This window comes from Crocuta crocuta, unplaced genomic scaffold (genome assembly GCF_008692635.1).
Source record: "Crocuta crocuta isolate KB4526 unplaced genomic scaffold, BGI_CrCroc_1.0 scaffold45, whole genome shotgun sequence".
Taxonomy (NCBI): Eukaryota; Metazoa; Chordata; class Mammalia; order Carnivora; family Hyaenidae; genus Crocuta; species Crocuta crocuta.
Genome location: NW_027530544.1, coordinates 3307287 through 3334711, shown reverse-complemented (window position 1 = coordinate 3334711; position 27425 = coordinate 3307287). Strand labels below are relative to the sequence as shown.

The 27425-nt window shown below is 45.7% G+C and overlaps 1 protein-coding gene across 1 annotated transcript in view; it reads left to right on the top strand.

The window, feature by feature from the left end:
- ITGB5 (integrin subunit beta 5) overlaps positions 1–27425 on the top strand; it is a 97473-nt gene that overhangs the window by 19906 nt on the left and 50142 nt on the right. Inside the window, exons 3-6 of the mRNA XM_077767629.1 lie at positions 1425–1593; positions 22831–22992; positions 24650–24745; positions 26582–26671. Coding sequence (XP_077623755.1) covers positions 1425–1593; positions 22831–22992; positions 24650–24745; positions 26582–26671 — 517 coding nt within the window. The remainder of the gene's footprint in view (positions 1–1424; positions 1594–22830; positions 22993–24649; positions 24746–26581; positions 26672–27425) is intronic.

Genomic DNA, 27425 nt, shown 5'->3' with positions numbered 1-27425 from the left:
AATAGTAGTGGCTTTGACTCTGTTCAGAGCCGGTTTGCTACAGTGACTGGTGGATGGAGCAGGCATTGTAGGTCCTGAAGGAGAGTGGGATGGCCTCTCCGAAAGCCAAAGTTTGCCTCTTGTTTGGAAGAAAGGAGCCTGTCCAGACCTGTCCTGGCTGCTGCCGCTTGGCTGCAGTTAGGCAGGATTCCCTAGCAGTTGCTAAGCCTGTTTCCCTTCCCATGCACACTGCTTAAGTTGGATTATCAAGCCTTTCCCTCCATGCCTCTCTGTTAGTGCTTTTCTTTCTCCCCCCATCTTTTGTTCTGAAAGAGAGGCTTCGCTAACATGGCCACAAACTTGCACTGTCTCTTTCAGTCTCCCTTCTCAGCCTCCCCTTGGCCCATCCTCAGCCTGTCTCCCCTCCCCACAGCTTTCCTGGCCCTCCTTGTTCTTCGGCTCCCAGTGTTCTCTCCTGCCACTGTGCTCTTGCATGTGTGCTTCTCTCTGGCCAGCACCTCTTCCCTCTTCCCTCGTCCCTCAAGAATCCACTTGTGAAGCAGTGGAAGGCCTCTCATCCTATGTCAGTGACCACATGTTAAGCTGAGACTCCTAGATCTGTAACTGGAATCTAATTTCCTCCGGGGATGGGACTACTTGGGATCTCTACTGCAGACTGAAGATGAGATCAGCCCGTATTGCAGGAGAAAGACACAGCATTAACTTGCTGTTGAGATGCATTACTTGCCTCTTCCCAAACTGTCAGATCTGATTTTCCATTTGAGGACAGTTAGTTTCTGAATGATCTCTGTTGCATTTAGGAGAGCTGATCGTTTGTCATCGCAGTATTTACAAATGAATGAGGTAGCAGATAGAATGACCTCATTGTGTCCCATGGGAATTTGCTCGTGTGCCAGGATGTCCTGGGTGTCTCTGAGTGGGTTTATTCAAAGGTATTATATGTGATCTTTTAACACATGGCGGCAGCAGAGTTGATGTGGGAAGCTGGTTTCATGCAGTACCTCTGTTCAGGCTGCTCTCACTCCATTGTCCACCTTTCTTAGCCCAAAAGACCCCTCCCTGCTGTGCTGCCTAGGCCATGGTGCTCATACCACTGGTCCCTCCCAGCTTTCAAGGCCCATGGCAAGCCATCTCCATGATGTCTTCCTCTGACTGCAGTAGTCCGCTATTCTCTCTAGTTTTTTGAACTGTTTGTCCATTCCATTCACATATAACCTGGATATACTGACCTGGTCAAGTGTAGGGCTTGACCTTTGTAGAGTAAGACCATGTTGTCTCTCTCTTCTTGTGTCCCAGGGGCACACAGTAGGTGCTGGGTAAATATTCATTACTGCTGCTCGAGGCACTCGGTGAACACAGAGTACTTGGTTGCTTAAGATTTACCAACAGTGATGGAAAGTGATTCTTCTCTTCTTTCTCTCTAGTTACAAACTGTTCCCAAACTGCGTCCCGTCCTTTGGATTCCGCCATCTGCTGCCTCTTACAGACAGAGTTGACAGCTTCAATGAGGAGGTTCGGAAACAGAGGGTGTCCCGGAACCGTGATGCACCCGAAGGAGGCTTTGATGCAATACTCCAGGCGGCTGTCTGCAAGGTAACTTTTCTTTCTGGTTTCATCTCTACATGTGGGCGGGCATCAGCCCTGCCTGTAGGAGAAGGCAGATTTCGAGCCACCCCAGCTGTGGTTCCTGCCCGTTCTTACGTCAGAGGATGAGCTCAGGGACCCTTGGGGGCAGTCTAGAGCAGTCAGATCAGCTGGAGCTCAGCGCTGGGTCGGGGCTGGCGTATGTGTCTGTTTCAGGCTGTTCTGTGTTTATACATTAGACTCTTGCTTCTTTTGAGGGGAAAAAAGTAAAGTTCAAGCCCTATTGAGAGGCTTGTTGAGCTTTCTGGCCCAGTTTTGGTCAACTTTAAAGATTGCTGGATTAGGGAATCCGGCTGCAAAAGAGAATTGCATGTCATCTTAGGTTACATTTCTATTTGTTTGTTTTTCTCCAGCTTTTCTGTGATATATGAATCCAGAGGGAGGACACAGACTTAGGTCAGAAATGAACTCATGCTCTGAGAGGTTCCAATCTCCGTGAAATAGATAAATGGAATGTTGGTGATAACCTTTTGTTTTCATTGAAGTATAGTTGACACATGGTGCATTAATTTCAGGTGTACCACATAGTGGTTTGATAAGTGTATGCATTATGCTGTGTTCATCACGATAGTAGCTACCTCTGTCATCATATGACACTATTATAATACCACTGATTATATTCCCTATGCTGTACCTTTGATCCCCATACGCTATTCTTCCCAGAAATGGAAGCCCATACCTCCCACTGCCCTTCACTCATTTGGCCCATTCCCCCACTCCCCTCCCCTCTGGCAACCATCAGCTTGTTCTCTGGGTCTATTTCTGCTTTTTGTTTATTTGTTTGTTCATTTGTTTTTTAGATTCCACATGTAAGTGAAATCATATGGTATGTGTCTTTCTCTGTCCAACTTCATTTAGTGTAATACCCCTGAGGCCCATCCATGTTGTTACAAATGGCAAGATCTCATTCTTTTTTATAGCTGAGTAATATTCCATTATGTGCATATGTGTGTGTGTGTGCACACCGTATGTATATTCTTCATCCATTCATCTATCAGTAGACACTTGGGTTGCCCCCATATCTTGGCTAGTAGGGCAACCTAGGGCACATAGATCTTTTCAACTGTTTTCATTTTCTTTGGTAAATATCCAGTAGTAGAATTACTGGATCATATGGTATTTATACTTTTCATTTTTTAAGGAACTTCCCTATGATTTTCCAGTGGCTCTGCCAATTTCTATTCCCACCAGCAGTGCATGAGAGTTTCTTTTTCTCCACATCCCCCCTGACACTTGTCAGGTAATAATTTATTCTTAAACTAATTTTCTACCCTCAAAACAACTCAATAACAACAACAAAATATTTTTTGAAAAATTAAAAAAGATCACTCTTGAATTTGCCATTCCAACACATACTCTCACAATGTTTTCAGAGTGCTCATCACTGAGTACGTATAAATGATTGTGCTTCTTGAAAATTTCGGTGGCTCAACAGTAGGGTGGTCACTGGGACTCCCGTGTTTGGGGGAGGGGCTAGAACTCAGTTTGGGGAGGCTGCTGTTCATTTACTAAGTGGTAGGCACCGAATTGTCCACTTCCATAGTTTCTGACCTCAGAGAGCGTGTGTCCCGTGTGTCACAGACCCACTTTTTCACCACTCCGTCCTTGACCTCGTGATGAGAGAGCCACAGTTGTCCCTTCTGAAATCAAAAACTGAAATAGTAGACAGGGAGGGATAAGAGGAAGGAAAAATGGGAAGAAAACGCAGTCGCCTGCGGTTGGTTCCCTTCTTGGTGCCCCTGCAGCTCTGTCGTCATTCACTGTGTCCTTGGGGCCACCCCTAGAAGGGATGGTCTCATGGTGGCCGTGCCGCCCTTCCCAGCTGCTGGGCCAGAGCCAAACAGTTTGGTTCCGAGGCCCCTGGTGCTTTGCGGCAGTCCAGGCAAGCCAGACTAGGCTAGGATGTGTTCGGCTCTCAGTCTTTAGGGGGTCACAAAATAGGCCACTTATGGATTTGCTTTAGAAAGAAAAATTATATTTCTGACTGGCGTTCAGACACCGATCATATGAGGTGTCATCTTCACAGATATTCTGCTGAATCTCCTTCTTGGCAGGGACAAATAGTGCAGGGCAAACAGGATCCTTCTCCTCTCCCCATCTCGAGGATTTTGTGGATTTTCTTTTTATTGGGGGCTGAATCATCCTTAGGGCTTGAGGGAAAGAACTCAGTGACAGGACAAAGCCACTTCCAGTTACGTTAATTCGGTTAGAGTGATCGGATGGCATGCTTGAATGCCCAAGGCACTGTGGTCTCTGAGAAGCCAAGAAGCCACTGGGTCTACTCTTGTGCCTACAGAGCTTCCCTGTACACCCCAGGCCCATGCAAATATGCTTCCCTTTGAAAACTCAGTAGATCAACACTGCAGCATTTTGGAGATGCTGGCAGACTTCTTGAACCACCGTGTGAATGTGCTGTGTGAATTATTGTCGGCTGAGAGCCACTCTGTGAGCATATTTCAGTTTTAGGTGTTGACATTTCCTCTTCTTTCCACCATGGCTTTGCAATGACGAGCATCTGGAACGTGAATAACTGCCGGGAATTATATAGTCTGTGAGCCACTATTTCTTTTCATGTGTACTGTCAGTTTCTGCCTGGGGACATTGCATGCAGTTTTTTCTTACTCGGAATCACCTATTTATAACAAATGTCATCCTTCCTGGTTCAGCACACCCTCAACTTATAGAAGCCAAATACTGGAAATAGATTTTGGCTGGCTTTTTGATGAAAGACCATGTAGCAGTCATACCCTTAAAGGACATTTGAAGATTTGAATAATTCTTAAGATAAAGTGAGAGAGGAATGGAAAGCAAGTGATATAACAGCATAAACATATGATCCTATTTGACAAACAAGAAAGAAGAATGTGGAAAAGATTGGAAGTATACCGACTGAAGTGTTAACAGTAGCTGTCTCTGCTGATAGGATTATGTGTGGTTTTGTTTTCTCTGTGTTTTTAAATTTTTTACTTACATTTTCACAATGATTTTGTATGATGTTTTTACTTTTTTAAAAATAAAGTTTATTTATTTTGAGAGAGAGAGAGAGAGCACTTGAGCATGGGAGGGGGAGAAAGAGAATCCTAAGTAGGCTCTGCACCATCAGCGCGGAGCCCGACATGGGGCTCAATCTCACAAACCTTGAGATCATGATCTAAGCCAAAATCAAGAGTTGGATGCTTCACCAACTGAGCCACCCCAGTGCCCCTGTTTCTTTTTTTTTTTTTTAACTTATAATGAAACATCTCAAACATACGGAAGTAGAGAGAACAGTGAAATTAAACCCAGGTACCTGTTATCCATCTTTGCCAGTTACCAACTCCTATTCTGCCAATTTTGTTTCATTTGTGTTCCTAACTTCTTTCTCCCATTATCTGAAGTGAATCCCAGATACCATTTATTTCAGTGATACTTAGATTTGTAATAAATAGATTTTGAGAGTTTTTTTAAGAGTCGTAAGCATTTCTTAACTATTTACTGAGTTTTCTGCTGCCTCCAGATTTGTGCAGATTGAAGGCACTTCCGCTTAATCCTGCAAACTGTGACAGAGCCTGTGAGCTCTGAGAAGCAGCAGGAAGGCTGGATCTGGCTGGGGGCAGACCCTGCGCCCGCTCCCCCCAAGACCTTGACCCTGAGCCCTTGGAGATGAGCTGATAGCAGGCCTCTGTCGCAGCTTACAGGGGGCTCTTTGTTCTGGTTTCCTTCTTTCTCTGGTTTTCCTGGGATAGACTGTTAGTTATCAACTTGTGGAATTTAGGAGTATGGAATGTTCACATGACTGACCCCAAATCCCACCTCTGTGGCCCACTTTATATTTCTTGGAAAGCTGCTCTTTGCAAAATGAAGGAAACTGTTTCTATGTAGGATTCCATTTAGGATAAGGACCCTGATTCTACGAGCGGAAGTCTTTTCCCCCTCAGGTCACATTGCTGTGAGAGGTCATTTCCCAGTGTCCACAGCTAAGGGACACCTCTGTCATCAATGCAATGCATTATATCTGGCTAGGCCTGATAAGGGACTGCTACTGCCCTTAATTTCTTATCTCTACCTAGAAATCTATCCTTGAACCTTTCTTGGTCAGAATAATAGTTTTCCCATTACTACTTTTCTTGTTCTCCCAGAACTTTCTAGAAGTTGACTCTAAGTTGTTTATTCTGAAATTGTGTGGATAGAAATGTGATGAGTGGTTCAGATCCGAATGAGGGCTGCTTTCCTGCTCTCCCTACACCGGGCCTGCCCCTGGCCTCGGGAGACAGGGGTGGGGTGGCTGAGGAGTTTTGTGTTCCAGATTGCCAGTCACCGCTTTGCTGTTGTTCATGGTTAAAGTGACCTGCCAATTTGAGCTTGGCTGGGTGCGTCCTGGCCGCACAGGGTTCTATGGGCTGCTTTCAACAGTTGACAAGAAAATACTGTGCAACTCAACACTTGCCCCTTTTGGTTTCAGCATCTAGCATCTCCGCATCCTTCAGGCAGACTTTCTGTTTGAATCTTGATTCTCTAATTTTGCATTGTGTGTTAACTGAGACATAGCCTCTCAGAAATAGATGGATAAGTGAGTCTCAAAGCAAACAAAGGAAGTTTACATGCTGAGTAAAAAGCCTGTGTCATGGCCTGAGTCACCTTTGCTGGTGAGAGTATTTGGATCTAAAATGGAGACCACGGCTGCTGAATTGCCGGGGGTACAGCTTTGCTCTGGCAAGGCTTTCCGCAGGAGTGCAGACTCTGTGGACCTCTAGAAACAGAATAATTGCTGCCCTTGCTCACCCCTCATCCATGCTCCAGATGTTTTACATACATTATCTCTGATATACACAGAGCCCTTCAGTGTATTGGCGGTGGGGGCTGTCCCCCGCTTATGAAGAAGGAAACTGAGTAGGACAAGGATTCATGAAACTTACTGTTAGTAAGGAGTAGAGCCAGAATTTGAACGAGGTCTGATTGATTCTAAGGCCCGTGCCCTGTCACCTGGTACCTGGTGCTTTGGGAAGTAGTGACAGTGCCTTGCAGAGAAGGGAGGACTCAACGTAGAGTTCATGTTGTCCTCATCAGGCTAAGCCTCTTCTGCTGCTAACTGGCCCTGTGGAGGCCAGCTGCCCTCGCTGGGCTTCAGAGCATCTGGAAAATGCAGGGAGGTGGGAATAGAGGGAGGATCTCTAGGATGCCCTCCATTGTGCTGGTCAGTGCGGTTTTTCATAAAGGACTCCTCTCCCTTTGCTCAGAGCCCTTGATTTTGCTTCTTTGGTTGCTCCCTGTTCAGTATTGAGCCTCAGGCCAGGAGTGGCTGCTACAGATACCTGTAGAAGGTGGAAAATTCCCCACCCCTGGAATCAGGCACTGCTAGAAGTTTCTACTCTGCCTCCTCCTCTTTCCCAGACTCCCACAGAATTAATTTGAGTTTTTTGTTTGTTTTTTTTTTACTTGTTGCCTGATTTCTTTTGTTTGTTTATATACATTTGTATATGTATATATATTTTTTTAAGTTTATTCATTTTGAGAGGGAGGGGATGAGCAGGGGAGGGGCAGAGAGAGGGTGGGAGAGAGAGAGAATTCGAAGCAGGCTCCACACTGTTGGCTCAGAGCCCGACTCCATCAGGAGCTGTGAGATCATGACCTGGGCTGTAATCAAGAGTCAGACACTTAACCTTAACCGACTGAGCCACCCATGTGCCCCACTTGATTTTTTTAGACCTGTGTTGTTTTTCCAAACCTGTGTCGAGAAATGTATGGAATTCCTTGAAGAAGGCAGCCACCCCTGACACTTCATGTCACCAGAAAAGGAATCCCTAACATGTTCTGTGTTCTCATGATCTGGGTTACCGGTCAGCATGCATGAGCTGCTTCTGCTAGCAGATTGCACCACGTTTTGGGGGCTTGTTCCAACCCCAACCTGCTTGCTTTCCCTCTGTGGCTCAGTGTCTTGGTTAAACACCATGAAGCTACTGAACTTCCTGTGGCCTAGCGAAGTGTTAGGGGCCATGCATGCAGGTATGCAAGTCTGCTCATGCGCAGGCAGCTTTTTTTTTTTTGCCAGAGGTGGTGAAGGTTCTTCCTGGCTTTCTATTTTGCAGATCTTTGTGGTTTAATGTGCATTTTTTAATCACTTGACTGTGTCCGGCCCTGAAGTGATGTTTCCTTGTTCTGCCTGGTGCCCATGAACTGTGCTTTGGGTATTGCTACCCTGCTGACAGCTGCTTTGCGACACAAGAGATGGGAACTGACTGAGTTACAACTCAGAATTGTTACCAGGGCACGGATGAGAGTTTTGGTCTCTTTTGGTCCTCCAGCATAAGCCTGCATTCCCTGCATGGAGGGTGTTTACACTGCTGGGCTCACTTGACTAATGATGGCTGGAAGGAACATCCTGCGGAAAGGTTAGAAGGCCCCTTCGATGACTGAGGCAGTATTTCCATATCTGGTTAGAATGTCAGTTTTCATTTCAAGCGATGGGCTCTCTGTGCTTTAAATGTCCATTTGGCAAAGAAGGAGAGAGACAAAGATTTATTCTTGGGCTTTTCTGGCACTGCTCTCTCCCTAAACCTCCCTGCGTGGCCTCTGCATTCCAGCCACAATGACCTTGAATCAGTTACTCTGACTAGGGGGCCCTTTGCACATGCTATTTCTTCTCCTTGAAATACTCCTCCCCTAAATTCCTGCTTTTTACTCCATCCCTCCGTCCCTCCCTCCCTTCCTTCCTTTTCCTTTTTTATTAATAAACTTTATTTCATTTAAGAGCAGATTTAGGTTCACAGCAAAATAGAGCAGAAAGTACAGAATTTCCATACGCTTCCTGTCCCTGAAACCCCACTTCCAGCCCCATGGCTTCCTCCACCATCAACATCCCCCACCAGAGTGGTATCTTTCTTTCAGTCTGTGAACATCATTATCAACCAGAGTCCGTAGTTAACTTCTGGGTTCAGTCTTGGTGTTGTATGTTCTATGGTTTTGGACAAATGTACAATGATGTGTATCCACCACCATTGTATCATACAGAACAGTTTCACTGCCCTACAAATCTTTACTTCTTTTCTTCATTCCTTCCTTGTTCTCCCCAAACCTGCTTTTCTCAGAATATGCAGTCTCTGCCTACTTCTGTTTCAGACCTCTATTTACTTGTCTGTGTCTCAGGGAAGCCTTCCCTGATTGAGCCTTCTGATGAGGTCAGAGCATGAAGCCCTTGGTCACATCTACTTCAGTAACCATTTTATTTTTATTTGGGCCATTTCTTGAGTGATGTCTGTCTCCCCTCTGAGATAGTAAGCCCCCTGAAGGCAGGGACCCCATGTCTTTTCTCACCCCTGTATTTCCCTAGCACCCAGCACATTGCCTGGCCCATAACACACCCTCCTTAAACATTTGGTAAGTAAACAGATGCTTTGTTCTCACAGATTCCTTTATGCTTCTAAGTTCAGGAACCCGCAGGTCACCCGGCTCCAAGCCCATCCACCCTCCTGCTATACCAGGCTGCCTCCATGTCATTTACAGTGCTTCATGTGCGTCCATTGAAGAGAACCAGGTACCATTAGCTGGCAAGACTTTCCAACTCAGCCTAGTCAGTGTTCACTGGCGGGTATGGTGGGGAGAACTAAAGAAAGATGGGAAAAAGTCCTTATGGCTTTTGATTTGAGCTTGCAGGGGTTTGATTTGAGCCTGTAGGTCTGCCGGAAGGTAATAAACAACCTGTTTGTAAACGTTAGAGGGAACCGTATGAAGTTACTGATATTTGATGATCAGTGATATTTGTTATTTGATTACTGATAATTTCTCCTACAAAAATAAGAACCTCATGCAATTTAGCCATTCCAGCATCCCAAAGGTTTCTCTTCCATTCAGATTGGATTCTCTCAGGGAGTTCACATCAGACATGCTGTCTTGTGTGTTGCTGGGCTTGGGCTCAAAGTGAATGTCTAAATCCTGACTCACGGGCCAACATTTCTTTTCCCCCAAGGAAAAACATACTGCACTTTTGTCCTCCTTGCGTTTCACCACAGAAAATACTTTTTAAAACTTTTCATTGCAAAGTATGCATGGAAGCAGGAAAAACAGCTAATTGCAACACGATTATTTTATAAAGTGCCCGAAATAGACTTGAATGTCAGCATAATTGGGGAAGCCAATCTCAGAACTAATCTTGGTTTTCCTTATGTGTCATGTTCGAATTCAGGCTCGGTCCCCACGTTCAGATCCGTCTGCCTGCTGGCTGGTCAGGTCAGCCCCTTTTTCCTTCTTCGTTTCCTCCCCACAACTTGTTCTGTCTCCCAGGGCTTGCCCAGAAGGGTAATGTACAGTGCTTTGTCATTACTTTCAAAGATTTGTGGAGTACTTACTGGGTGCAGGACACCGTGTTAGGTGCTGCCGGGATGCATAGATGAATGAACCACAGCTCCTGTCCTTGTGAGCATCACTCTGATTGGATGGCAGGTGCTTGTCCGACAACCTGAGGTGCCAGCAGAGCACACAGCAGAAGGCAGAGATGGCCCCTTAGGACCCGCTGACTGAATCACAGCATTCTTCTCCTTCAGTGGGCCACCTTGGTGTCCCTGCCTCTTGGTTTCCAGTACTGATGGTGTCACCATGGGTTCAGTGCTTTGTGAGAGAGCCCAGCCTTTTGCCATGTACTTCACAGGGTTTATTTTACTTAATCCTTTGAAGGTGCCTTTATTGTCCCCTTTTGATGAAGAAACAAGCCTAGAAAGGCGGAGTAATTTCTCAAGCTTGCTATAGCTAGAAATGACAGAGCCAGAGATGGAGCTGTACCCACCCCCTCGCTCTAAGGCCAGAGTTCTTAACCTTGATGTTGGAGTGCCTGCAGACTGTTGTGTTCACACTGGAGCAGAGAAGCGGGAGGCGTGTGCTTCCAAAGACAGCGAGTCCTCCTCTAAAGAACCATTACAATTTCCCACGTGAGGAGGACTGATACAGCCCCAGGAGACACAGTTGCATGTGCACCCGTTCTCTGGAACTGAGAGTTTCTTGTTAATCAGGAAGCAGTTATAACATGGCTCTGTCAGCCCCAAGCACTTTCCAAAGAGACTACTTGTACGTCCCAAGGTCAGAGCACTGTTGGAGCCCAGCCCTTTGAGCAAGCATGCTTATCTTTGACTGTGGCTTTACTGTCTGTAAAATGGGGACTTTGGTATCGCCTTCTCATTCATAATTCAGCAGTCCTGCTGTGATAAGAAACTTTTTCAGACAGTGGGTCTTTCCCAGCAGTGAGGGGGAGTGTGGCTGGTGATGCCAGCTCAGTCTGCAGTGACGGCTGGGGCCCCTGGGCTGTATCAGTACCTTCGTGTTGGGTGAGAATTCGCTTTAATTAGATTGGCCTTGAGATCAGAATACTCCGTCATTTAAAGCTAGTGTTTCTGTCTTCACTGAAAATGCCCTCGGAATGGCATATTGACTCCAGACTTCCCTGGAGTTTGTACATCATTTACCAGAGAGTGTGGCGAGTACCGCCTGTGAACAAGCAGGCCAGCTCACATTCCGGCAGGCATCTGTCAGTGTTTCCTAAGGCCACCCAGCAGGAACATGAGCTTTTCTCACATTCCCAGGGACCAGCATTTCAGGCCCTTCCTGGCCCTTTCCCGTGCGGGCATTGTTGAGGCTACCCTCGTTGCTTGACATGCCCCACTGTGGTCCCTGTGTGTAAGCAGGTCACTATGAAATGGATCTGGGGACGGACATGCTTAATTTGAGCTAGTCAAAAGATTCAGCTGCCAAATGCAAGACCCCGGTCCCAGCCCTGCTTTCCTCTGTGAGCTCAGATCATGTCCCAGGAAGTATGTATCCTCGGGGACTGTGTTTAAGACCAACACTGAGTGTGAGAAAATGGAAGAGGGTGAGTAAGTGGATGGTGCTGGGCTTGGAAACCATATCTTAGGGGGAGAGGTTGGAGGTTAGCCAAGAAGAGAGATGCCCAGGAAAAAGCATAGGTGAGCTCAGACATCATCATAGAAGAGGGAGTAGACTCCTCTGGCTCTTCAGGGTGGGGTTGCTGGGATAGCTGCAAGGAGACAGGTTTGAGGTCAAGGTAAGGAAGAATTCTCTAATAACAAAGATCTCTGCTCAGCAGTGGAGCAGGCTGCCAGATGCCAGATGGGGCAGGGACTCTCCCCACATAGTGGGGACACCAGAGGAAAGCTCCCTGCACTGGCCAGGAGTGAGGACAAGATAATGTCTGGGGTTCCTTCCAAACTGCAGGTGCTACATATATCCTCTGAGTCCATTTTTGGGCCCAGTAATCACTGATGTGTTTGTTCTGGAGTAGCCCCTTTTAGCCTGTTTTCTGTTACTCTCAGCAGTGTAGCCTCTCAGCTGCATTTGCATTTGGCTCCCATGACCATGAACCCTACCATGACACTCACTTGTGTGCCAAGCACAGCTTACTTGGGCCTGGAGCCTAGAAAAGCTTTTCCTGCTCCCAGAGGCTTTGCCCTGGAGCCACCTTACCACGAGGTAAAAGTCTAGGTACAGTTGGGAAGCTCTTGGGGGGGGTGGGGATCCCAGGGACAGACGAGAAGTGGACAAGGGAGATGGAAGCCCATTTTTGATCGCTCGAGTGATCTTCCTCCTTTGTCAGACCGTGCAATCCCGGATTACGACAGAGAAACCACATCCTCTACTGCCCAGTCCCCATGCTGTCCCGGCCAGATGTTAGAGGTAAACTAACCAAGTTTGTCTTTGCCCTGGGGAGGAGCCAATTTTGATTTGTTTTCTCAAAGCTGGGAAGACCTGGTCTAGCATCTCTGTTCCCGGTTCCTCGGTTCATGGACGACTGCCTCCTCTTCACCATCTCTCAGAACCGCAGGTCCCCCAGGCGACATTCAGGCCTGGCTGCCAGGGGCTGTCCTGGGAACCATCCCCAACGACTGCCCCGGCTCTCCCCTCTCCTGCTCCTGCAGCTTAGAGCAGAGGGCAAGCGATTCCATAGCCCTTAACACTTCCCATATTTGGGGGTTTCAAATAAGGTATTTGCTAGATTGGAAAGGGTACAAGGTAGCTCGTGGCATTGTGAGTGACATGAACACAGACTTCTAACCTAGCCAGGGAGGGTATTGGTACCCAGCTCTGATTTTGTCTGTGTGTCTGTTTGCTCATTCTTTACTGGGTGCTGAGCCTGTGCTGGGCACAGTGCTCTTGTGATTCTGGAGCTTGGGCCCTGCACCCCTTTCTCTTTTCCCTCAGCTCCAGATCTTTGCTGCTTTCTGAGGACAAATTCCCCACTGAGCTTTCCATCCTGGGAAAGCGTTCTTTGACCCCATCCCTGGTCAGACTGGTTGGTCCCCATAGAACCAGAAGGTTTGCCTCCCGGGACTTAGATGGAATCAGAGATTCTGGGCATGGTGACGGCTCCCCCAGCCACAGTATGCAGATGGCTGCATGTCACATAGCATGGTTACCTACCTGTGTGTGTCACCTGCATGGAACAGCTGGAATACACTGGGTCATGGGCACACCTCCCTGGCATAGTGCAGGTGGGGGCAAGGAGGAAGGCGAACATCAGGCTGTGCCTACTTTCCTGGTGTGTGTACAAAGTGAAGAGAAAATTCTGAAAGTTATATGTAGCATTGCCCAGGGGCTCTTGTTCAGCACAGACATGGCCTGTAAGAAAGAATTGACAGTTTGGGACAGGCCCCGGTGCTGTTGTAGGAACAGAGAAAGAAGATGAAAAAGATAATTCCAGGGTTTCTAGAGAAGGCATATGATCGCCCCATTGTCGGAAATGGGGAAGCCTGGAGGGGTGGTTGATCTGGGGGTAAATATGGTGCCGCATCGTCAGATTAGTTGAGTTCCAGGTAACAGCAGACACCTTTGGCTTTTGGTGCAGACCTGGGAGTAAAGTTCAGGAGAAAGGTCGGTGCAGGGTGTGATTGTGAGTCATCCAAGTCAATCTCCACAAACTGAGGTAGAGGGGTGGAGAGTGTTATCTTTGGCCTCATCCACCTGCTGGAAGAGCAGCCAGACGGACACGGGTAGGACAGTTCAAGGGGCTCACCGAGTGCCCGGTCAGCGCAGAGGCCACAAGAGCGAGGCCTAAGGCCATGGGATTGATTCTTACCCTCACTGCACATTAGGCTCGTCCAGGGAGCTTTAAAACCCTAAGGGCTGGGCAGCAGATCAGCCAGCCTTGTTAGATCAGGAGCCCTGGGCGTTAGTGTTGGTGAAGGTACCTCGATGGCCCTAAAGTACTGCCAGGGCAGGGAACCATGTGTACCTGAGGGAGGGAGACAGGATCCGAGAACTGCAGTCTAGGGCTCACATGGAGAGGTCTGATGATAAGGAATGGAGGAGAAGAAATAGAGGCTGTAAACCTAACAGCCTTAGAAAAGAGAAAGAAGCAAGTAAGACTGGCAGAGTAGCTGGGTCACTGGAAGGGTTATGTTAAGTGGGTCCTGAGCATGTTTTTTAGGCACTCAGAAGGGAAACAGAGACTAATAGAAAAAATTCTCAAAGAGGGTGGGATGTACGGGCTGCATTTCCTTGGGGCAGAAGGAGCACTTCTTTGGGGACAGAGAGATCAGAGATGCCAGGAGGATGCCCCTGTGACTGGAAGCCATCCTGGAGCTGTGGGACCAGACCCTTGGGGCCACTGAGAATAGATGAGGAGGCAAGTCACATTATCTATTTCTTTCGGTGATGAAAAAGGCGAGGCCACCTCCTGAGCAAGTGTGGGAACTAGAGGTTTGAAGGCTGAAACAGACCTTGTGGTGAATTTGATGCAGATCTGAGCATTGAACCAAGAGAAGTTGAGTGAATCCTGACCTTGGCCAGATGCCGGATTTCTTGCTTCTTAGTCTGGTACACTTCCGTCCCGCCCAGCCACTGACATTTTCATCTAAGGGCTGACTTCGGTGACATTTAATGAAATTGGCTTTTTTTAGAGAAATGTTATTTATTTTTGAGAGAGAGAGAAAGTGCACAAGCAAGCAGATGAGGGGCAGAGAGGGAGACAGAGGATCTGAAGTGGGCTCTGCACTGACGGCAGAGAGCCCAATGTGGGGCACAAACCCACAGACTGTGAGATCATGACCTAAGCCAAAGTTGGACACTTTGCTGACTGAGCCACCCAGGTGCCCCAAATAAAATTGGCTTTAAAATTTTTGTTTTTATTTTGAGACATGGAGAAAATTTAGCTAAATAAGTAGGCTTGGGGTTTTTTTTTTCCTAAAAGATTTTTTTCTTAAGAGAGAATATATTCAATCTAAAAATGTAGAAAATGCAGATAAACAGAAAGGAGACGAAACATATCCCATAACCCTACAGTTCGAAGACAAGATTGTGTGTTTCTGAATTATGCACTTAAGTTACAGATTCTCAAGTCCAGGGAAATACTGATGATGATCACTGTCACTTTGTAATCGTCTACCACATACAGGCATGGAGCTGGGTGCTCCTCCTCTGTTTAATCTTCTCCTCACCCTATTTTATTGCTACTCTTATTATCTCCATTTTATAAAAGAGAAGCTGGCCTGGGAAGGATTGGGTAACTTGCCCGAGGCCGGAAGGACAAGCTGAGGCAGGTGTGGGGCTGACCCGAGACTGGCCAGAGAAGTCCTCACGGCTACACAATAGTGTCACCAAACAAAAGAACATGTGTAAATGGTATTCCCAGCATGTTACTTTCAGTCTTTTCGTGTAAATTCTTGTATTTTAGAGACTTTGCGAGCAAACCAGGTCTTCTTTAAATGAAACAGCTTTATTGACGTATTCTTGATGTATAATAAACTACACGTATTCAAAGTGTACAGTTTGAGAAATTTTGATATGTTTACACACATCTGAGAGATATATACATATACATATATATACACACATATATATGTACATATATGTATACACCATGATCAAGGTAATGAACATATCCTTTTCCCCACAGTGAGCATTTATGCTTCTTTGTCATTATCTCCCTCCTGTGCCTCCTCTTCCTCACCCCGGGCAGCCATTAATTTGCTTTCTCTCACTCTACATTAGTTTGCATTTGCTAAAATTTTATATATTTAGTATAAATACCTATTTGGCCTTGGTTTATTTCACTGAGCACAATTATTTTGAGATCTATCTGCGCTGTCCAGTGTCACCATCCTTTCTTTTTGTTCTGAGTAGAATTCCTTTGAGTGGATGGACCACTTTTTGTCTCTCCCTCCTGTTGGTGGATATTTGGGTTGTTTTGGATAGCTGGTGGGTTTTTTTGCCCATTACAAGGAGAGCTGCTGTAAATCTGTTCAAGTGTTTGTTTAGAGGTTTGCTTTTATTTCTTTTATCTCTATAAATGGGAGTGGATTTACCAGGTCATCTGGTAGGTGTTTAACTTTGCAAGAAACTGCCAGACTGTTTCCAAAGTACACATATCATTTCACATTCCTTTTTTTTTTTTACTTTTTAAAGGTACTTTANGTGCAAACATACGATATTTGTCCTTCTCTGCCTGACTTATTTTGCTCAGCATAACACCCTCAAGGTCCTCATTTCACATTCCTAACGGCAGGTGTGACTCCACATCTACATCAGCATTTGGTGAGGTTGGTCTTTTCACGTTCAGCCATTCTGTCAGATGTGCGGTGGAATCTCATTGCGGTATTAATTCAAGGCTTTAAAATTTTGTCCATGTTTATTTCTTGAGAGAGAGAGAGAGAGAGAGAGAGAGAGAGAGAGAGAGAGAATGAGGGGGGAGGGGCAGAGAGAGGGAGAGAGAGAATCCCAAGCAGTCTCCATGCCGCCAGCACAGAACCCGATGTGGGCTTGTTCTCACAAACCCATGAGATCATGACGTGAGCTGAAATCAAGAGTCAGGTACTTAACTGACTGAGCCACCCAGGTGCCCCAACTCAAGGCTTTTAAAAACTTTTCAGTATGTGGAGCCTCCCGCATCAAGTAGTGAAAGGCAAAGAGAAGAAATGTAGAAATTATTACCAGTCTTAAGAGTAATAATTATAAGGGCACCTGGGTGGCTCAGTTGGTTAAGTGTCTGACTTTGGCTCAGGTCATGATCTCACTGTTCATGCGTTCAAGCCCCGCTTTGGGCTTTGTGCTGACAGCTCAGAACCTGGAGCCTGCTTCACATCCTGCCACTCACTCCCTCTCTGCTCCTCCCCAACTCATACTCTGTCTGTCTGTCTCTTTCTTTCTCTCAAAAATAAACACTAAAAATTTTTTTAGAAAGAGTAATAATTCTAGATCCTTTTTGTAGCCTCTTGTGTGCTGAGGCTAATACAACCATGTCTAAACCTAGCATCAACCCTGCAAAATCGGATTTTTTCCGTGTTACAGACGAAGAAAGCAGGGCTGAGAGAAGTGTCCCAGTTAGCGCAAAGCAGATTTGACCTCAGCCTCATCTGTTCAAAAGCTCATGTCCTCTGGCTCCCCATACCATACTCCATTTTGTAGTTCTTCTTTCTTTAAAACAACAACAACAACAACAACAAAAACAATCCACTTTCCCACTATTGTCCTCTACCCCAAACATGGAGTACAGAACTCAGGCCTTTCAAATAGTCCAGGCGGACAGTAGGAAAATTCTTTCTAAAGTAAATTTTCTGTGGAGTCACTGCTTCTAAAATCTCTGAACCCAAAAGCCTGGGTGAATGACTAAGCAGGTCCTGACTCATGCTTTGTAGCCCAGGCTCAGCCTCGGGCCAAGTTCCTCAACGTCACTTACATAAACAAGAGTCCACTTTAGAGAAAACAATTATTATTACTATGCTGTGCCATTCTTCATTTGTAGAGCTATTTCTGTTTCAGATGCAAACTTTCTACTTGACAAACATTTATCTTGGACCCAGGAGTCATTAGTTGAAAGCCTACTAAGTAATTGAATGAATTCTCTCATTGATCACCCCCACACACACCCTACACCATCCTCTCTTCTGATATGACTAGGTAGGTTAACTTTGTGAGTAAGAAGCAGATCATCTGAATCTGGCTTCTCTGATCCTTACTAGTGCAGTGACCTTGGACTAGTTACTTAATGTCTCTGGACACCAGTTATCTTATCTGCATGAGGGCAGTATATTACCTACATTACAGAGGTTGCAGTGAAGACTGGTTGGAACGGTGGAGGTGATCAGTAAGAGTTAAGTATTATTATTCCTGTTTTAGTAACAAGAAAAGCTTTTGAGGTGTTAAATCATTAGGTCAAAGCTACACGGGTAATTAGGAGTGGCAACAACATCACAGTGCCCGTCCTGGGCCACCCGGGTTCCACATTGTTCTGTCCCTTGTTGCCAGCTTCCTTTATGTTCCTGCAAGTCCCCTGGGAAGCTGGTGTGGAGGAAAAGGAGACTGAAACAGTTAAACGGCAGACCAGCAGCATTCAAAACCCAGTCTTGTAAAGTAGTACTTGCTTCTGAAAGACAGTTGGGGGGAAAATGGGAAAAAAGAGAAAGATACAGCCTGTTATCTCTGCCCCAATCATTTGATGGTATATTTTGTTTCAATCTCTTACTTTCTTTTTAACAGAAAGTAATGCTCGTCGTCTCTTACATGGTTTGTAGTCACACCACCACTACAGTATCATATACTTCATTTTCCAGTTAACATTACACTTGTTTACCGTAGATCATAATTTTTATGACCATAATTTCTAATGGCCAGAGGGGAGACATCTCTGTTTACTTCACCATTCCTGAACAGGAGAGTATTCATGTCTTTATCTTTCTGTCACACTAGTGAAAATATTGCTGTGCATATTTCGAAATACTTCTTGCAGAGGGAGTCCTTGAAGTAGAATCGTTGAGTCAAAAGGTGTGTACTTCTTTAAGGGTATTTTTGATTATGGAGGAATAGTTTACACAGAGGATCTCTCCAGGTTATGGAGGGAAAATTTACAGAGTAAAATTCACCTTTTCAGGCTAAAGTCTTCTAGCTACCCCCATAATGAAGCTAGAGATTATGTCTAGAACCCTCGAAAGGTTCCTAGCATCCCTTTGTTGCTGACCCCGCCCTTTACTCTTGGCCTTTGGCAGCTACCAGTTTGTTTCTGTGCCTATATTTTTGTCTTTTCCCAAATATCACATGGATGGAGTTAGACAGTGAGTTGCCTTTGGAGTCAGGCTTTTTTTCGCTTAACATAATGCTTTGGAGAGTCATCCAAGTTGTGTGTGTGTGTTCTTTTTTTTTTCCTTAATATTTATTTATTTATATATTTATTTTGTAGAACAATATTTCGTTGTGTAGATGTGCTACATTGTGTTTCTCTGTAAACTATTTGATGCACATTGTTTCTAGTTGTTGATGATTATGAATAGCTACTGTAAGTATTTACATAAAGGGGTGCCTGGCTGGCTCAGTCAGTAGAGTATGCAACTCTTTTTTTTTAAATTGATTTGTTAAATTTATTTATTTTGAGAGAGAATCCCAGAATCCCAAGCAAGCTTTGCATCGGCAACATGGAGCCCGATGCAGGGCTCAAACCCACGAACCATGAGATCATGACCTGAGCCAAAATCACGAATCTGAGTCTTAACTGACTGAGCCCCCCAGGCACCATGAGTATGCGACTTTTGATTTCGACGTTGTGAGTTCAAGCCCCGTGTTGGATGTAGAGATAACTTAAAAATAAAATCTTTAAAAATATAAATTTGCATAGAAATTTTCATGTGAGCATAAATTTTCACTTCTCTTGGGTAAATACCAAAGAGTGGGATAGCTGGGTTGATGGTAAGTATATGTGTAACTTTATAAGAATCTGCCAAACTGTTTCCAAAGTTGCTAGGACTTTTATATTCTTATTAGCAATTATGAGAGTTTCAATTGTTTCACACCATTACCGGCACTTGGTATTCTTAGGGTTGGTGCATTTGCCATTGGAAGAGCTATCTAATAACTATCTTATTGTGGTTTTGTGTCTTTAAATTTTTTTTAATGGTTATTTATTTTTGAGAGCGAGAGAGGCAGAGTGCAAAAAGGGGCAGAGAGAGAGGGAGACACAGAATCCGAAGCAGGTTCCAGGCTCTCAACTGTCAGCACCAAGCCCGATGCAGGGCTCGAACTCATGACTGCAAGATCATGACCTGAGCTGAAGTTGGATGCTTAATTGAATGAGCCACCCAGGCACCCCTATGTTATTGTGGTTTTACTGTGCATTTCTTCGAGGACTACTGACGTTGGTTGAGGATCCGTTCATGTGCTTATCTTCATCCCTCTCTCTTCTTTGGCAAAATGTTTGTTCAAGTCTCTATCTTTTTATTTTTATTTATTTATTTTTTTAAATATTTTTTTAATATTTATTTTTAATAGAGTGTGAGCAGGCAAGGGCAGAGAGAGAGGGAGACACAGAATCTGAGGCAGGCTCCAGGCTTTGATTGGTCAGCACAGAGTCTGACACGGGGCTCGAACTCCCGGAACTGTGAGATTGTGAACTGAGCCAAAGTCGGACACTTAACCGCCTGAGCCACCCAGGTGCCTCGTCTCTATTTTTTTTTAATTCAGTTTGTTTTTTTACTCACTTATGAGCAGTCTTTATGTATTCTGGATATAGGTTCTATCAGATTTTTATTTCTTTGCAAATATTTTCTCCCAGTCCACACCTTGTCATTTCATTTTCTTACTGGTATCTTTCAAAGAGAAGATATTTTTAATTTTGATGAAGTCCAACTCATCAGTTTTTATCCCGTAAATCGTGCTATGTAAGAAATCTTTGCCTATATAAAAGTCACAAAGGCTTTCTCCTGTTTTCNGAGAGGCAAACCATGAGAGACTCTTGAATGCTGACAAAAACTGAGGACTGATGGATGTGGGGGGAGGGGGGGATGGGCATGGAGGAGGACACTTGTGGGGATGAGCACTGAGTGTTATGTGGAAACTAATTTGACAATAAACTATTAAAAAAAAAAAAAAAAGAAATGTTACTATCTAATCCATTTTTGTATATAGAGAGGTGTAGGTTTAGCTTCATTTCTTTCCAAATGGATGTCAGATTGTTCTAGTACCTTCTGTTGAATTGACCATATATGTGTGGGTCTATTTATCTCTGTCTCACTCCATTGGTCTATATGTTTATGCACTGTCTCGATTGCGGTAGCTTTGTGGTAAGCCCTGACCTTAGATAATAAGTCCTTCAACTTGGTTGTTCTTTTTGGAAAATTGTTTCTGATCTCCATTGTTTGACTTTCCATATAAATTTTAGTCTAAACTTACATTTTCTCAAAAAGGCCTTCTGGGCTTTTGATTGGGATTATGTCGAGTTTATAGATCAGTCTTGGGACAAATGACATCTCAGTGACATTGATATTTCTGATCCATGGAAACTCTCTGTCCATTTTTTTAGGTTTCTAATTTCCTTTAAGGTTCTTAATACACATTGTCAAAGTAAAGGTTCTTCTACTTTCTTGTCAGTTTTTAGCAAATTGTTGTGTCCTTTCGGATAACAGATCCACATTTTGACTACAAAAAGCGCTGTTAGTTTACACTCTTGATTATGCTGTATTGCCAGAGCATCGTGCCCTCCCTTCTACGGCTTATAATGTACTGCTTTAACTACTTCACAGTTTTAAACTCCATCAAAGTCTAGCATATCTGCAGAAAACTGTACATAAGAGTACACCTCGGTAAATTTTCACAAGGTAGAAATACCAGGTCCATAAACAGAACATTTCCAGCAACCCAGAAGCCTCCTTGTGACCCTTTTCAGTTATTAACTCCCCCCATTCGTGCCGTCAAGGGGAACCACTGTCTTAACCTGTAATACCACAGATTGGTTTTGTCATGGCTTAGATGCCATTGCTGTCAGCCATCTTCTAGGTTTCTTATTCCAGGTCCCAAAAATGTGGGTGGCCCCCTCTTCTTGCCTTTGCTAGCGCCTACAACACCCACCCGCTCCTCTGCCTTCTCCTGCATTTCTTCCTCCAGCTTCCTGGAAGAGCTCTTCCTAATCTTCCAGCTCAGCTTAAGTTTCATGCACCCTGAGAAGGCTTTCACGCCTCCTCTTCTCCGATTTCCACCGACATTGTATTTACCTTCATTAGCACCCTAATGGGGATGTGTTGGAGTCCTGTTTCCCTGTGACTATAAACTCTTTGGGATCTGCAACAAAAGGTTCCATAGGTCCTGGGCACATATTAGGAGATATGCAGCTCTGTGCTGGTCTAGGAAACTGATTTCCCAGAAGGCTAAGCTCCTTGCTCACAGTAAGTTTCTGCTGTCAGTCTTCATTGGCTTCTCTTTAAACCCTTTTTTCCCCTCTCATTAGTCTGACTTTTTGTGAGTTATTATTATTTTTTTATTTCCACGCTGCTTTTGGAGCAAGCGAGAAAATATTGTGACTCTTTAGGGCTGTTAAATTTGTCAATATAGTGGTAAGAAAGACGGTGATGCCCTCAACCCCTCATCTGCTGGAAGAACAACAGCTTTTAACCTGTAAAGTCTGTGAATCCAGTCTCCGGCTTCCCTATCGGTGTCCATGTATGGATAACTCTCGGCACGTATTCGCTCTGCCACCAACATATTTGGGGATGCCCTTTCACTGTTAGTAAGAAAGTGGCCACATCTCAGTTTCTGTTGCTCTGTATCAGGGTCCAGCTGCTCCTAATAATAATGGCTGAGGTGTTTTTGTGTAGCACTGGGCCACAGTGGCTGAATATGAGAAATAGTCTTTCTCTTGCAGTTCAGACTGTACTTAGCCTTGTGTCTGACTGGAGTGGATACATGAAGCAGTAAAGGAAGGGCTAATCTTACTGACCTTTAACACTGAGATATTTCAGTTAATGACTGAAGTGGTTTACACCTACCAGAATAGATGGCAGATTTTACCAAATCCTGAAAAGGCAAGATCCATCAACCATTGGAACTGGTCAGTGTCGGGGGTTGGTTTGAGGTGGGTTAAAGGCTTTTCCGGGGAAGCAATAATACATGAGGCTAAAAGGGGAAGTGTCTAGAAGGTGTAGCCCTCAGGTATAACTGAAAGGAACAGGAAAGCATCTGGTGGTTGGGAGGCAGGTTCTAGGGGCTTGGGCCTGCCCAGGCCCAGCTGTGCAGCTGTGTCTCTGTGCATTTAGGCTTCTCCAGTCCAGGCTGTGTCTCTTCTGAGTTCTGTGGATCCTCCTTGATTGGTTTCTATGAGTGCTCCCCAGCTACACGCATAGGGGAATGCCTCTGATTCAGACCGTGGGAGCCAGGCCAGTGTGCTGTCCAGTGTCCTGGGGCAGACCTGGGCAGCAGTCAAAAGCGTTTGGCCCCCCTCCAATTTCTGTCCCTCAGGAGAAGATCGGCTGGAGAAAGGATGCACTGCATTTGCTGGTGTTCACTACGGACGACGTGCCCCACATTGCGCTGGATGGAAAACTGGGGGGGCTGGTGCAGCCACACGACGGCCAGTGCCACCTGAATGAGGCCAACGAGTACACGGTGTCCAATCAGATGGTGAGAACCAGGGTCCCCAGCCCCGCTCCCGTGATCCTGCCCATGGACTTTCCAGTCCGTTCTGAGAATTGGGTTTCTAGTCCATCTTCTCCAGCTGGGCTTCCAGAACTCCTCATTAGCTCAGAACATTTCTCACAGATTTCTGCAGCTGGTTCATCTTTCTGCCATCATGCATGTAAATGGGTGCATTTAGTTAAGGAAGAGGTGACTTGGGGAGACCAGATAGATCTCAGAGAGGAGAGGTGATCTTACAGGAGGCCAGGGACTGTGCTCCTGCAGATATCAAATTGGAGTAGAAGTTATAGGGCAAAATAAGTGAGGATAAGACGATGCTGTGACTTCTAGAAATGGGCTCCCTGAGGAACTGAGTCTTGTCACCATCAGGAGTGTGGCTGCAGGTGTCCTGCATAGAATAGGAGGCCCTAAGGACCTTCTACTGTCAATAGTCTATGACCATCACCATGTCATTTAAAAGAATTTATGCAAATTTTCAAGCATATATAATAAAAGATAATTGAAGTGAACTCCTGTATGCCTATTGTCCACATGCAATAGGTACCAATATCATGTCACACTGTGCAAACAGTCAAACCACAAAAACCTATACCCTCTTCCTTCCCAAATCCATTGTGGTGGTGTCTGGCTAGACAGAAATACTTTGTAGTTTTTGTTGGGCAAGCCCATTTTCTCCAGTTTCAAGCCTTCCATGTTATCCCAAGAATAGTGGAGTCTGGAAAAGGACTCATAACTATAGAACTTGGTTGCTCTAGAGCTAATGAGGACCCCTGTAACCATCATTAGCCCTTAAAATCCTCCAGGACATTATCACACTGCCTCTCAGCCTCCACCCTCCTCTCCTGCTTGGACCCCCTCCCCACCCCACCCCCCCAACATTTAAGCCAGAGGTGTGAGAATGGTTTGTCCATTCTGAGTAGTGAGCAGGACCCATGGGGGACATTGGTGGGCCCAGCTGTTGGGCTTAGGAGAAGGAAAGTAGGGCAAAGAGTTAGGGAGGCAAGGTCTTATGGAAGAGAGCAAAGACAATGGTTGCTGGTGGGAGATGGTAGAATGTGGTGGCTGGACTTTGGGGAGCCTCTCCTCTCTGCCTCATCCTTCCTAAAAGGATGCAAGCACAGACCAGCTGTGGGAATCGTCACCTCATTATGTCTCCATTCTGGCTTGGGAGGGGTGGGGGGAATGCATCTAGTTTGGGAGGGGCCCAAAGGCCCTTACCTGAGATCTTTTCTACGTATTGCCCCAGTTTGGAGCTTCCGATGGGGCTTGGTTATTAAGGATGGCCTAGGGAATATGCTTTCCCTAGCAAGTATGGGTTCATGATTGCATGTTGGAGCTGGGGGCTGGTATCTCAGCCTGTTAGAAACATTACGGCCTTGGGGCACCTGGGTGGCTAAGTAGGTTGAGCATCTGACTTGGGCTCAGGTCATGATCCCCCAGTTCATGGGTTTGAGCCCTGTGTCAGGCTCTATGCTGACAGCTCAGAGCCTGGAGCCTGCTTCAGATTCTGTGTCTCCTTCTCTCTCTGTCCCTCCCCCACTTGCACTCTATTTCTCTCTTTCAAAAACAAATAAACATTAAAAAAAAAAAAAAAGAAAAGAAAAAGAAATGTTACAGCCTTGACCTTTTGCCTTGGCCCTAGGACTATCCATCTCTTGCCTTGCTTGGAGAGAAATTGGCAGAGAACAACATCAACCTCATCTTTGCAGTGACAAAAAGCCATTATATGCTCTACAAGGTATGCCTGGAGGGAATGAGGGAGGTGGATGGCCTGATTCTGGGGCCCATGATGACCCCAAGTTAAATAGGAGATTAGAATGTGGGGTGAGGCAAAGAGTGCAGAAGTGGGGTGAGGAGTGTTATCAGCCTTTCTCTATGTGGGAGGAGAAGTGGAATATAGGCCTGTCTTGATCTAGTGGAAAATAATAGTATTGATGAAGCATTTAAACAGTTAGCAGCACACGCCTTTGCAAGCAATTTAAACATAGGGCATCTGATTTGATCCTGAGAAAAACTTTGGAAACAGTACGAGCTCCCATTTTTCAGATGACAAAATGGATATACAATGTAATAGGGAAGGACGATATAAAATAAAAGTGGACAGAAAGAAAACTAAGGCATCGAAGCAGGTCATATCACTAATTCCAGCATTCCCAGAGTTTTATGGCTTACTCACAGAGTAGGGCAGACCAACGGGTTAGCCTGAGATGGGAATTCCCAAAGAAAACAATAAAATGTCTTGAGCAAATAGCGCAGTCTGCGTGTGAACGTGTTCTGTCTCAGAGACTTTTCCTGGGGTTTCCTCTGGACCCTCATGATAAAGTCCCCTCACAAATATGTTCTTCCTCATAATCACAGGCAAGTCGCATTCTGAACTAGAATTTCTGAGTTGCTCAGGGAGTGTTCATGTAAGCTAAGTGTAAAACTCAGCTCACCTCTGACTTCCTTTGACTTGAGAGGTTATGAGAACTGAGTCAGCAGTCCCTCCCCAACCCCATCCGCCCCTCACACTGCCTACCCAGTCCCCTCTCTGGACTGCTCTTAAAAATCCACAGAAGAACCTCTGTCTGATTGTGTCTTTCTGTTGCCCTTGCCTGAGATTATCACTGATAAAATGCCACTTAAAACATCAGTTCTTTCTCTTCCTTTAGTCTGAATCAATTTTAGAAGGTGAAAACAAAGGAAGAGGATTGTTGGTTTTATTTTTTTGTTGTTCAGTGGAAGATAGCAGGATAAAACCCAGCCATTTACACGTAACATCTTTAGAGGGATCGATTGCACAGACTAGACTGGGTTTGCTTCCAGATACTTAAAGATGAAAGTGATCCACTTTGGCCTATGCCATCCTTGCTCAGAAACAAGGACACCTTGCTCAGAGAGTAGTTCCACGTCGTCCAAGGCAGGCTAAGGGCAGTGAGTGTTTCTAGAGATCTCTGTCACTTTAATAAATGACATACTCAGTCGTTAGGACAAATGAAAGAGGAAAGGTAACCACTTCAAGGCTGCCTGCTGTGCCACGGGATTTCACCCAGCGATACTCAGCTGTCCTTGGGAGACCATCATTCACATGTCAGTTCCCAAACCAGGAAAGAGGTTTCATATTTGAAACCCTTGGAAGAGTCTCCCTTTTTACTCCTGCTGAAAAGATTGAGGGCATTCTTGAGCAAACCTGGGAATATGGATCTATGTAGATTTGAGGAAGGATGGCAAGAATATCAAGAGTATGTTGCCCGTAGAGGATGGAATTGCAGGGAGTTGTCTGTTACCTGCCAGAGGGGAGCAGCCTCCCAAAGGGGCAGGACATTCTACTTGGGGAGCAGACCTTGCCAGACCCCTTTGCGCTCAGACCTTCGAAGGTTGATGTTGCACAGCCTGCTGTGGGAACTCCGTCCCCCAGAGCCACGGCTCGCCTGTCCTTGTGGCCCCTTCTCCAGCTTATGGTGTGAGAGACCGGCAGAGCCGGGCACTGGGGGCCCTTACTGGTCTAGCTCAGGAGAGCAGTGTTCCCTCTCTGACGGTATAGAAGAGCAAAATTGGCTTATATCTGTTCTTTCTTTCTTTTTTTTCCTTCAAGAATTTTACAGCCCTGATACCTGGAACAACAGTGGAGATTTTACATGGAGACTCCAAAAATATCATTCAGCTGATCATCAATGCGTACAACGTAAGTCCCGGTTTTCCCTACTGCCATCCCCACCCCACCCCCTCCCACTCCAGGAGCTGCTGGGGACGCAGGTGGGCCGTGAATCGTGCCTGCGTACACGGCTCTGCTTCCTGCCGCCTGCCTCTTGAGTGTGTGCCTTCCTCCTTCGCTCAGGTTTGCCGTGGAGACGGCCCTCATCCTGCTGATGCATCTTCTCCCCTCCCCTCTGTTCTCTCAACTCTCCTCAAAAGTTGAACCCAGTGAGCAGCAAATGGCTCAGTCAGACTCCAGCCAGGGACCCCTGGACATGCTCGGGTCTGGCTGCAGGACAGCCTGGGTCCCCCGCCGGAGTGCCACGGTCGGGTGGGTACAGGTTCTGCCTCCCTCAGTTCCAGATACCCAGGGGGTACTTGACTCAGACCTCCTTTTCTCAGGAAAATTGCAAGCACAGGTTCCCGTGCTGGCCAGTTTGTGCCCTCGGCTCTCCCCTCCCTGCTAAGCCCCACTAAGGTTGTAGCTTCCAGGCCACTCAACCCCTCACGGGGCCAGGTAATTCGCAAATTGGAATTCAGAGTGCATCTTCCTGTTAAATCAAAGTTATACAGAAGGCAAATAGAGTTGAAGTACCACCGTTAGTCCTAAACTTATATGAAAGAGACATTTGTGGGCAGACCTGAGAACCTGAGTATCCACTGTGGCGTCACACGGGAGGTAGGAAAGCCATCTTACTTCCCAGCTGTGACTGCTGTACAAATGAGTAGGTGGAACTCTGCCT